Raw genomic sequence first — 13,618 nt, 5'->3', positions numbered from 1 at the left:
GGGGGGGGTCCCTCTCATCCTCCTCCACCTCGTCCCCCCCACACAGACACACACACACAGATACATACACACAGATACATACACAGGTACATACAAAAAAAAACAACCGCCATTCGCCACTAAGTGGCGGTGACGTCACCACGACGCTTGTGCCAGGCCATGTGCACCTTGAGGCCACGTGAAGTGTCGAACGCCCGCTGGCAGGTGGTCACGGGGCAGACCCAGGTGCCACGGGTCGACTGACTGAGATGACTGGCTGATGCACCACCTGTGCCCCCTACTGTGCCAACCTGCTGTGCTTTAGCCACCCGGCGCTCCGCTCGTTGTTATGAGCGTCGCTCCACCGCCCTCTGTTGTTGTTGGAGGGCAACTGCCTCTAACTGCCCAGTAGCGTCCTTCACGAGCCTCCTCCACAGAGGTCGATCTTGACACCGCTGGTACCAATCATCGGCAAGTCCACTCAGCTCCACGTCCTCCTGTACCACATCACTCCATCTTTTCTCTAGCCCGTGCCGCGCCCGTTTAACAAAAGCTGTTTCGGCATGCGGTGGCTGGGCATGCAGGCTACATGACCCAGCCAACGCAGCCTTGCCTGCCGGAGGAGCTCACCGATGGGACCTTGCTCAGATCTTTCAAGGATTTGTGAGCTCCTCACACAATCCAGCCTGGTTAAACCCAGGATGGGTCGTAGGCAGGCCAGCCTAAATGTTTCTAATCGGCGAAGATGTTCTATTTAGGGGGTCCACGTTTCGCAAGCGTAGAGAAGGGAGGGAATGACCGTGGCCGAGAAGACCTGAAGCTTAGTGCGGAGCGACAGACCAGGTAGCTTCCATGCAGCGTTACGCAACCGATGAAAAGATATTGCCGCTCGACTGATTCGGAGTGAGACCTCTGCTGTTAAACTGGAGCCGGTCATAAGCACACTGCCCAGGTATGGGAAACTCTCCACTCTCTCCACAACTGCCCCATCACCAATTGGGAGTTGTGGGGGTGGAGTGTCCGATGGTACAAAATACCCAGGCAGGTGCTTAGTTTTGGTGGGGCTGATAGTAAGGCCCCATCTCTTAGTGGCACGCTCCAGTCTCAGCAGCAGCGTCTCCAACTCCTCCTCTGAATGAGCAGCTATTACCAAATCATCGGCATACATAACGTGGTTGAGCAATAGGGAGCCATCCCTTGACCGCACCCGGGCATCGATCAGCCTCCCAATATATCTGTACCAAATGGAGATTTCCCCGGTACAGCTATTGAAGGCTTCACGAACTACGTGGTCAAAATAGATGTTAAATAATGTGGAAGCCAGAGGACATCCCTGTCGCACCCCAAGGTGTACAGGGAATGGCTCTGACTCCCGGCCACATAGTTTTACCCGGGCCCGCTCACCATCATGAAGGTCCTTAATGATCGTGAGCAGAGGGTCAGGGACTCCAAAAGCACGAAGAACAACCCAGAGCCCAGGCCTACTGATGGTATCATAGGCCTTGACCAGGTCAATAAAGCAGAGATGTAGGTCTTGTTGGAATTCCCTACACCTCTGCTGAAGCAGACGGACAGAAAATATGGCATCTGTGCAGGACCGCCCTTTCCTGAAACTGCATTGGGGCTCCGCAAGCCTCTCCTCAGCGTGCCTGGCAAGGCGATGTTGAATAATCCTTGCCAGGACCTTTCCCAGCACACTGAGGAGTGAGATGCCCCTGTAGTTGTTACAGTCTGTGCGGTCGCCCTTCTTAAAGAGGGGGACCACAGGTACATACACACAGGTATATACACACAGACACACACACAGATACACAGATACATACACAGGTACATACACACAGACACACACACAGATACATACACAAAGATACATACACAGGTACATACACAGGTACATACACACAGGTACATACACACAGACACACATACAGATACATACACAAAGATACGTACACAGGTACATACACACAGGTAGAAAGACAAAGATCCCCCGTATAGCCTTAACAGACTGTAGGGGCAAGTGCTGTTAGCGAGCACCTATGAAGGCCGGAACGGTGCACGAGGGGGTGGGTGGCCAGCACCACGCCCGACCGCCTTTGTCTCCCCAGTGGCGATGTTTACACATCGCACCAGGTACTAATTTGAGGCTGAGTCGACCTAAGGGTGGTCCAGGACAGGTTCAGATAATCGTCACTGGTGTTCGCCGTGAGCGGGAATCGAACTCAGGTCGCCAGGGTTCATAAAGCACCGCGCTAAACCACTGACACAGCCACCCCCCCCCACACACACACCCCACACAGACACACCCCACACACACACCCCACACACACACATCCCACACACACACACCCCACACACACACACCCCACACACACACACGTCGCCATACAAAGAGACACAGACACACATCGACGCGCGCACACACACACACGCACATACACACACGCACACACACACACGCACACGATGTACTGGAGCATTTGCCACACTTACACGGCCGTCGTGCCGCCGACGCAGAGCCACGGGGGTTGGGAGGAGAGTCGGGCGGGGCCGTGGGGGGGGGGTGGAGTTGGGGGGTGGAGGGAGGTAGGAGGGGGGGGTGTTGATGGAGTGGGGGGGGGTTGTGATTGGTCCATTGAAACTCTCGCACAAAACTACCCCCCCCCCCCCGTGGCACCATCAGCACCACGCGGTCAAACGTGGGAGCGCCCTCGACCGACTGACGAGCTTCCGTATCGCGCTCAACTCCCGAGGTCCAGATCCCGGTGCCGTTACGCAATCGCCAATGATTAATAAAGAGCGCCACCGACCTTGCCGTGCCGCCTGCTCACAACAATCGATTCCAGTTGATTCCACCTCCTCCCTCTCCCCGTAGCGATCGCGCCGTCTATAATTATCGCACAGCTCCGAGTAACCGAATCTCTCCACGGTTCCACACCGCCCTCGCGCGCGGCCCACCGAAACGCGACGTTTTCCGGGGTCGTGCCCGACGTTCCGCGCCGCGAACCACGGCAGGCTGCTTTTTGCTGGAGCCCGAATGAGCGACGTGGGCGCTTCCTCGATGCTTATGAGGCGATTGGCATCAGGCCCCTCGAGCGTTCGGGTAGCCAAATAAAACGAATATAACGGAGGGCGGCACACGGCACACGAGGGGGTTTGGTGGCACTTGCACCACGCCCGACCGCCTTTGTCTCCCCCCGCAGTGCTGACGCTTACACACCGCACCAGATAATCATTGGAGACTGAAGCGACCTATTTTGGGAGGCGCAAGAGCGGTTCGGATAATAGTCACTCACTGACAAAGACCTTCGCGAGTAGCACCAATACTCATCGACACACGCATAGTTATTGGATGGTGACCTAAGACAACCGTATAGCCTCAACAGACTGTTGGGGCAAGTGCTGTTAGCGAATAGCACCTATGAAGGTCGGCACGGCACACGAGGGGGTGGGTGGCCAACACCACGCCCGGCCGCCTTTGTCTCCCTAGTGGCGAGGTTTACACATCGCACCAGGTACTCATTTGAGGCTGAGTCGACCTAGGGGAGGCCCAAGCCCGGTTCAGAGAATCGTCACTCACAGACACACAACACACGCGCATATTTAGTTGAAGGTGACCCAAGAGAACTGCAACCCAGATTGTTGTTGTTGTTTAATTGTTGTTGTTTGTTCAGAAACTGTTGATGGTGTCTGCACAAAGCACAGAGGCCGAGTTTAGATGTCCACCACTGACGGCGGCCGCGAGCGGTCACCGAACTCGCGTCGCCGGTGCTCGCTAACCACGGCACCACCGCTCCCCACAAACGCCGGGGGGAACTCCGGGGGGAACTCCCCCCGGAGTTTGTGAGGGTCATCCCCGGGGGGGGGGGTGAGGGTCATCACCGGGGGGGGGTGAGGGGCATCCTCGGGGGGGGGAGGGTGAGGGGCATCCCCGGGGGGGGGGTGAGGGTCACCCCCGGGGGGGGGGGGTGAGGGGCATCCCCGGGGGGGGGTGAAGGTCATCCCCGGGGGGGGGGGTGTGGGTCATCCTCGGGGGGGTGAGGGTCATCCTCGGGGGGGGGGGAGGGTGAGGGGCATCCCCGGGGGGGGGGGGTGAGTGTCATCCCCCGGGGGGGGGAGGGGTGAGGGTCACCCCCGGGGGGGGGGGGTGAGGGTCACCTTACCGGAGCCCCACCCTGCGGGTGAAACGAACAACAACAATGTTCAGAGAGCGCGCCGGTTGACGGACGAGAATGTGACTCTTGTCGTGCAAGTGAATGTGTCGTGGCAAGAGAGAGGCTCTCTCGTCGTCTGTGTCACCACAGATCGTCGTCGTTGTTGTTGTTGTTCACGCGCAGTGCGCAGCCGTGCGCCTGGCCAGCGGCGGCGTCGTGCTCAACGCGAGCACGGAGCTCCACACGCATTGTACAACCACCACCAACACCCACCACAACCACCACCACCATCACTACCACAACCACCACCAACCACCATTACTGCACAACCACCACCACCATCACTACCACAACCACCACCAACCACCATTACTGCACAACCACCACCACCATCACTACCACAACCACCACCAACCACCATTACTGCACAACCACCACTTCCACCACCACCACTACCACAACCACCACCAACCACCATTACTGCACAACCACCACCACCATCACTACCACAACCACCACCAACCACCATTACTGCACAACCACCATCACTACCACAACCACCACCAACCACCATTACTGCACAACCACCACCACCATCACTACCACAACCACCACCAACCACCATTACTGCACAACCACCACCACCATCACTACCACAACCACCACCAACCACCATTACTGCACAACCACCACCATCACTACCACAACCACCACCAACCACCATTACTGCACAACCACCACTTCCACCACCACCACAACCACCACCATCACAACCAGAACCACCACCTTAAACCATCACTACCACAACCAACACTAGCTCAACAACTACCACAACCACCACCATAACCATCGCAACGACCACAACCACCGCTACCAACACAACCGCCACGACAACCGTCAGCACAACCACCACCACAACCACCACTTCCACCACCGCCACATAACCACCACTCCTAAATCCCATCCCATGTATATGTGGATGACACTACATTTACATTTCATTAAAATTGGATGTGGGGCTTTCCGGCGTCACGCTTGGCCGATTTCCAAAAAACAGCGGTTGCTGTCCAATAACGAGCCACGGCTGAGCAGAGCGCCAACACTGAGCTGCTGCTACTGCTGCTGCTCCAGCTGCTGCTACTGCTGCTGCTACTACTGCTGCTGCTGCTGCTCCAGCTGCTGCTACTGCTGCTGCTGCTCCTGCTGCTCCTGTTGCTGCTGCTGCTCCTGTTGCTGCTGCTGCTACTATTACTGTTGCTGCTGCTACTGCTGCTGCTCCTGCTAATCCTGCTGCTACTGCTGCTACTGTTGCTGCTACTCCTGCTGCTACTGCTGCTACTCCTGCTGCTACTGCTGCTACTGCTGCTATTGCTCCTGCTGCTGCTACTGCTGCTCGTGGCCTCTCAGCATCTACTCCAATCTGCTGGTAGCGCCAATGTTTGTGTCACTATCAATGACCACTAACTCCAATCTGCCCAGCAGTACTTCACGTATGTTTGTCTGTATATGTTGAACTTCTTTCGCATCGTACATAGCCAACCGCGCTATTATCACAACCGCACCACCACTACAACCACCACGACCAATACTATCGCCACCTACCACAACTGCAATTTCACCACCACCGCTACTACCACCGCTACCACCACCAAAAACAATAAAGATCCTCCGTATAGCCTTAACAGACTGTCGGGGCAAGTGCTGTTAGCGAGCACCTATAAAGGTTGGCACGGCACACGAGAGGGTGGGTGGCCAACACCACGCCCGGCCGCCTTTGTCTCCCCAGTGGCGATGTTTACACACCGCACCACGTACTCATTTGAGGCTGAGTCGACCTAGGGGAGGCCCAGGACCGGTTCAGATAATCGTCACTGGGCGTTGGCCGTGAGCGGGAATCGAATCCGGGTCGCCAGGTTCGTAGCGCTAACCGCTGCACCCACCGCTCCCCATACCACCACCGCCCACACTCCCACCAGCACGACACACACCAGCACGACACCCACCAGCACGACACACACCAGCACGACACACACCAGCACGACACACACCAGCACGACACACACCAGCACGACACACACCAGCACGACACACACCAGCACGACACACACCAGCACGACACACACCAGCACGACACACACCAGCACGACACCCACCAGCACGACACACACCAGCACGACACACACCAGCACGACACACACCAGCACGACACACACCAGCACGACACACACCAGCACGACACTCCCACCAGCACGACACACCCCAGCACGACACACACCAGCACGACACACACCAGCACGACACACACCAGCACGACACACACCAGCACGACACCCCACCAGCACGACACACACCAGCACGACACCCACCAGCACGACACACACCAGCACGACACACACCAGCACGACACACACCAGCACGACACACACCAGCACGACACCCACCAGCACGACACACACCAGCACGACACACACCAGCACGACACACACCAGCACGACACACACCAGCACGACACACACCAGCACGACACACACCAGCACGACACCCCACCAGCACGACACACACCAGCACGACACCCACCAGCACGACACACACCAGCACGACACACACCAGCACGACACACACCAGCACGACACACACCAGCACGACACACACCAGCACGACACCCCACCAGCACGACACACACCAGCACGACACACCAGCACGACACACACCAGCACGACACACACCAGCACGACACACACCAGCACGACACACACCAGCACGACACACACCAGCACGACACACACCAGCACGACACACACCAGCACGACACACACCAGCACGACACCCACCAGCACGACACCCACCAGCACGACACACACCAGCACGACACACACCAGCACGACACACACCAGCACGACACACACCAGCACGACACACACCAGCACGACACCCACCAGCACGACACACACCAGCACGACACACACCAGCACGACACTCCCACCAGCACGACACACCCCAGCACGACACACACCAGCACGACACACACCAGCACGACACACACCAGCACGACACCCCACCAGCACGACACACACCAGCACGACACCCACCAGCACGACACACACCAGCACGACACACACCAGCACGACACACACCAGCACGACACACACCAGCACGACACACACCAGCACGACACACACCAGCACGACACACACCAGCACGACACACACCAGCACGACACCCCACCAGCACGACACACACCAGCACGACACCCACCAGCACGACACACACCAGCACGACACACACCAGCACGACACCCACCAGCACGACACACACCAGCACGACACACACCAGCACGACACACACCAGCACGACACCCCACCAGCACGACACACACCAGCACGACACACACCAGCACGACACACACCAGCACGACACACACCAGCACGACACACACCAGCACGACACACACCAGCACGACACACACCAGCACGACACACATACGCGGTCGCGTGAGAGGTCACGGGCCCGACCTTTATCCGCCTCTGCCATGAATAATAGATCAAGCCGCGCGAAGCTGGTCGCAAATAAATTAAATACGCACGGCGCCCTAGTGTCACAAAGTCAACAAAGACGCGTCCGGGGATGGGGGGGGGGGTCCCCCCCCACAAAGCAGCCCTCTCGGAGCCCTGCCGTGATTCATTTTAATTGTTGCTTCGCCTCCACCCTACCCCCCCCCCCCCCCCCGAACCTCCCCACCGCCTCTCGCACGCACGGACGTGAGTAGCGTCGCGTTGTCACCAAATTTACAATTTCACCTTCGGAGTTCACTCCCAGCGAGCGGCGCGTACAGGGGGTGGTGTGGTGGGGGGTGGTGTGGTGGGGGGTGGTGTGGTGGGGGGTGGTGTGGTGGGGGGTGGGGTGGTGGGGGGTGGTGTGGTGGGGGGTGGTGTGGTGGGGGGTGGTGTGGTGGGGGGTGGAGTGGTGGGGGGTGGTGTGGTGGGGGGTGGTGTGGTGGGGGGTGGAGTGGTGGGGGGTGGTGTGGTGGGGGGTGGTGTGGTGGGGGGTGGTGTGGTGGGGGGTGGTGTGGTGGGGGGTGGTGTGGTGGGGGGTGGTGTGGTGGGGGGTGGTGTGGTGGGGGGTGGTGTGGTGGGGGGTGGTGTGGTGGGGGGTGGTGTGGTGGGGGGTGGTGTGGTGGGGGGTGGTGTGGTGGGGGGTGGTGTGGTGGGGGGTGGTGTGGTGGGGGGTGGTGTGGTGGGGGGTGGTCAGGTGGCCACCTTCGCTTCAGAGAGGCGCCCCACACGACAGAGGGGGCGGAAGATGATGTCATGGAGCTACTTCTGAAGTCACTTCAATCGCGGCCCTCTCGCTCTCTCGCTCTCTGGCGCTGCGCATCTGCGCGCGTGCCCCGTGCTACGTCGCGTTCCATAGAGAGACGAGGCCAAGCATGGGGTCGGCAAGTGCACCGCGTATCCGCGATAGCTAAGAGATGTTAACCACCTCGCCTGGTATACAGGAGGTCGTGTGTTCGATCCCGACCCTGACGCCTGCTGCTGTATGTTTGGAGTTTGCGTGTCTCTCTCTCATCATCATCACGGTGGCTAGGAGATGTTAACCACCTCGCCCGGTATACAGGAGGCCTTGTGTTCGATTCCGACCCTGACACCTGCTGTATGTTTGGAGTTTGCATGTCTCTCTCATCATCATCACGGTGGCTAGGAGATGTTAACTACCTCGCCCGGTATACAGGAGGCCGTGTGTTAGATCCCGACCCTGACGCCTGCTGCTGCTGTATATTTGGCGCGTCTCTCTCTCCGTGGCCACGTGGATTTTTCTCCGGGTCCTCCGGTTTCCCCCTCCACATTTAGAATCAACATCACACGTTGAGTATTTGGCCGCTTTAAATGCCCACGTGACGAGAAGCCACCTCGTTGAGCTGTCATTTGTGGCCAGGTCGCTGTGGAAAAAGAGCCACACAGCTCAGCGGGCCTTACCTGGTAAAATAAACATAGTTGATAGTTTTAGTTTGATATTTATTTATATGTATCTCGATCAACGAAGACTCAAGACTCTGAGTGGATAACGTCCAAGGCCAAGATGTACGAGTCCAATATAATAATATAAGACGGTAGAGATTGCGTTTATAATAATTATAATATAATAATATAAGACGGTAGAGATTGCGTTTATAATAATTATAATAATATAAGACGGTAGAGATTGCGTATATAATAATTATAATATAATAATATAAGACGGTAGAGATTGCGTTTATAATAATTATAATAATATAAGACGGTAGAGATTGCGTTTATAATAATTATAATAATATAAGACGGTAGAGATTGCGTATATAATAATTATAATATAATAATATAAGACGGTAGAGATTGCGTTTATAATAATTATAATATAATAATATAAGACGGTAGAGATTGCGTTTATAATAATTATAATAATATAAGACGGTAGAGATTGCGTATATAATAATTATAATATAATAATATAAGACGGTAGAGATTGCGTTTATAATTATAATAATATAAGACGGTAGAGATTGCGTATATAATAATTATAATATAAGACGGTAGAGATTGCGTTTATAATAATTATAATATAATAATATAAGACGGTAGAGATTGCGTTTATAATAATTATAATATAATAATATGACGGTATATATTGCGTATATAATAATTATAATATGACGGTATATATTGCGTTGATAATAATTATAATATAATTATATGACGGTAGAAAAAATATGTTTATAATATAATAATAATACGGTATATATTGCGTTTATAATAGTAATTATAAAAATAAGACGATATATATTATGTATTCCCACGGAAAAGCCTGCGTTGAGACGTTGGGCCAACACCGATTTCCTCGATTGTTTTTCACTATGGGATGCCGAATAGCGGTCGGGGTGGGGGGCATACAAACTCCACGGAGAATGCTACCCGAGTCAGGAGTCGAACCCAGGCCCTTCTTGCTGCAAAACACAAGTGTCAACCCCATGAATAGTGAATAATACCTTAGAAGAGCCACTGCCCGAAAAGTCACCTTTTTGCATACTTTTCCATCCCCTCTCATGGCCACGTGCAGTGCTGTCAGTATTGACGAATGTGCTGGGATTTTGTATTTCGTTGGCTGTTGCAGCAGCAGCAGCAGCAGCATCACCGAATAATTCGGCCAGGGAAGAGAGACCTACCGGACATGTGTGGGGAGGGAAAAAAAAAGATCTTCATTAGCTCATCGGATCCCTCCCGTATAAAGAAATTGATTCTGATTGTGGGACGCGCCGCACGGAAACACGTTCGGCTCCGTCTCCGCCGACAGGAAAACCGATCAAGCGTGGCGGCGATGACCACGACCCCCCTCACCCCTCCTCGGGGGACCGAGCGGGGCGGGAGGGGGGGCTCGGCGCGTCAGCTCGTGACGAGACAAACACCGACCGTGTGCCGGAAGCCGTCGGAACAAAACGAAAAAATTGGTCAAAGTTCGTTGTCTGTCTTGCGTCGGGTGGATGGATGGGGGTCGCGGAGTTGTCACGACGCACGCGTTACTCGGGCGTCCGTCACCCGACCCACACATCTGTCGAAGAAGGGCTTGGATGTGCGCGTGTGATGCATGGACGTATGCACGTCTGGGGAGGCCCAGGACCGGTTTAGATAATCATCACTAGTGTGTTGGCCGTGAGCTGCACTAGTGCTGGCCGTGAGCTGGAATCGAACTGGGGTCGCCGGGTTCATAGCGCAGAGCGCTTTAACTGCTGCGCCACTGCTGGGATAATCCTTTGAGGACCAGGAACGAGAGTCGGTCGAGATCAGTCACAGGGGTCTTCCAAAACGACGCCATCGACGTCACTGATGCCACCGTCATCACCGACGTCATCACCATCATCGCCGTCGTCAACACCCATTGATGTCGCTCGCGCCACGTGTCGCGGACGTTGTTGACGCTGTTCTGTCGTCGTTGATGTTCGTGGCGATCGACGACGCCGTTATCGTCATCGATGACACATCAGTTGCGCCCCCCCCCCCCCGTGTGTACATCACCCCCTGGGCTACCCCCCCCCCCCGCCGTTCCCTCCCTCAGTTCATGACCAAGCACCCTGGCAAGCGGCTGGGCTGCGGGGCGGACGGCGAGCGGGACGTGCGCGAGCACGTCTTCTTCCGCCGCATCGACTGGGATCGCCTGCAGAGGCGCGAGGTGCAGCCTCCGTTCCGGCCCAAGGCGGTGCGATGCTGCTCACCTTCCGCGCACACACGCGCACACCTGTACGCACGCGCACACCTGTACGCACGCGCACACCTGTACGCACGCGCACACCTGTACGCACGCGCACGCCTGCACACCGCACGCACACGCCTGTACGCGCGCATACAAAATACCGTATAGCCTGCGACAGGCGAGTGCTGTTAGCGAGCACCTATGAAGGCCGGAACGGCACACGGGGGAGTGGGGTGGCCAGCACCACGCCCGGCCGCCTTTGTCTCCCCCAGTGGCGATGTTTACTACACACCGCACCAGGTACTCACTTGAGGCTGAGTCGACCTAGGGGGCGGCCCAGGACCGATTCAGATAATCGTCACTGGCGTTGGCCGCGGGCGGGAATTGAACTCGGATCACCGGACTTTTTAGCACAGTGCGCCAACCACTACACTACCGCTTCCCACGCACGCATGCAGGGACCTGTATACACGCATGCCCACCTGTACATACACAAACAGCAACACCTGTACACACGCACCACCTGTACACGCAAACAGCAACACCTGTACACAAGCACGTACATGTTCCTATACACACGCACACTTGTACGCGCACACGCCTGTATGCACGCACACCTGTGTATATATTATAATAGCACGGTTCGCTATGTAAAGCGTGAAAGAAGTTCAACATACATATTAATGAACTCTGATTTCTTGCTGAAATTGGCACTCAGTTGGTACCCAATTTCTGTTTACAGCCCTGAGCCAATGATGGAGACTCCACTTATCTATGGCGAGGACGAGTATATCCAGAGGGGTACCGATATTGATTTCTAAAAAGAAAAAGATGCCATTAACCTGCGCGTGTCCTCTAAACCACGTGCTCCTCTTTGCGTCTCTCAGGGTAATCCCAAGCGTGCGTCTCTCCCACTTCCCTTACGATGGTTGTAATGCCCGTGTCTCTCTCGCCGTGTCTCTCCCCGTGTCTCTACCCACGTGTCTCCCCGCCTCTCCCCATGTCTCTCTGTCACTCCCCCGTGTCTCTCCCCGTATCTCCCTATCACTCCCCGTGTCTCTACCCACGTGTCTCCCCGCCTCTCCCCATGTCTCTCTGTCACCCCCCCCCCCCCCCCGTGTCTCTCCCCTCGTCTCTTTGTGTCTCCCTCTCTCCGTGTCTCCGTGTCCTCCGTTGTTCCAGGCCGGGAGGAACGCGGAGAACTTCGACAAGTACTTCACCAAGACGGCGCCCATGCTCACCCCGCCGGACGACACGGTCATCTCCACGATCGACCAGGCCGACTTCCAGGACTTCTCCTGTCTCAACTCCAACTTCGTCTACCAGCCCTGCGCCTGACCCCTCTAGGCCTTCTGCATCGTCCGTCCGTCCTTCCACCCACCTACCCACCCCTTTCACCCATTCATTCACGTGTTCATTCCCTCGTCCGTCGATTCATCCATCAAATTATCCTTCAAGTCTGTCCATTTACTCATTCTTCTATCTATCCATCAGCGGATTCATTCATTCCTCGCGTAATATCGTCTACACCATCCAGTCATTCATTCGTGTATTCATTCACCCATCCATTGATCTCCCCACCCCTAGACTAGCCATCCATCCATCCATTCTTCACTCGAGCATGCTCCAATCCACCCATAACTGTAAAAAAAATATGTTTTTTTTACATTTATATGGCGTTTCTCAAATGCCTCGGCAACTCAAAGCGCCTTACGTCGCATCTCATCGATTCGAAGGGCACCCCCAATGGCAGCTGTCCCTGCGTGGCACAAGACGACGACTCAGCAGCGGCCTGCAAAAGACCCGCCCCTCCCCCCCCTTCGAATGCCCAATCCTTGACACCTTTTTAGGCCATGCACCCCACCCCCCACCCCTCTGCCTGGGAGCCCTGTGGAAGATGCATCCCAAAATACGAGCAGCTCTTAGTCTTGCAGCTGCCCCATTTTTTTTTTAAATGATTTGTCGGGCAGGGGACCTCTGCAGTCTAGCGACGTCACCGCACAGCACGCAAACATTCCATGGTGCATCGCGACCCGGGGGGAAGGGAGGGAGGAGGCTCGGGGGAGCGGGGGTAGTGGTGGGTGGGTTGGTGGTGGTGGTGGGGGGGAGGGGGAGGCACGATCAGATCGGAAGAGTCGACTCGTTTCCCCGCCCTCGTTTGTTTATTATTCGCTCGGTCTTTGTCTGCGCCGCCCGTTGCCCTAAAATTGTCCCCCACCCTTTGGAGACGCCTGCGCGTGCGACCTCAATATCGTTTGCATAAACCC

At 55.8% G+C, this 13,618-nt stretch overlaps 1 protein-coding gene across 1 annotated transcript in view; it reads left to right on the top strand.

The window, feature by feature from the left end:
- LOC116951511 (protein kinase C alpha type-like) overlaps positions 1-13,416 on the top strand; it is a 94,860-nt gene extending 81,444 nt beyond the window's left edge. The window contains exons 16-17 of the mRNA XM_076073705.1: positions 11,217-11,357; positions 12,534-13,416. Coding sequence (XP_075929820.1) covers positions 11,217-11,357; positions 12,534-12,689 — 297 coding nt within the window. The 3' untranslated portion in view covers positions 12,690-13,416. The remainder of the gene's footprint in view (positions 1-11,216; positions 11,358-12,533) is intronic.
- Positions 13,417-13,618: the final 202 nt, after the last annotated feature.

This window comes from Petromyzon marinus, chromosome 43, assembly GCF_048934315.1.
Source record: "Petromyzon marinus isolate PM22_M1 ecotype Great Lakes invasive population chromosome 43, UKy_Petmar_22M1.pri1.0, whole genome shotgun sequence".
NCBI classification, from domain to species: domain Eukaryota; kingdom Metazoa; phylum Chordata; class Hyperoartia; order Petromyzontiformes; family Petromyzontidae; genus Petromyzon; species Petromyzon marinus.
This window is presented reverse-complemented; position numbering and strand designations above follow the sequence as displayed.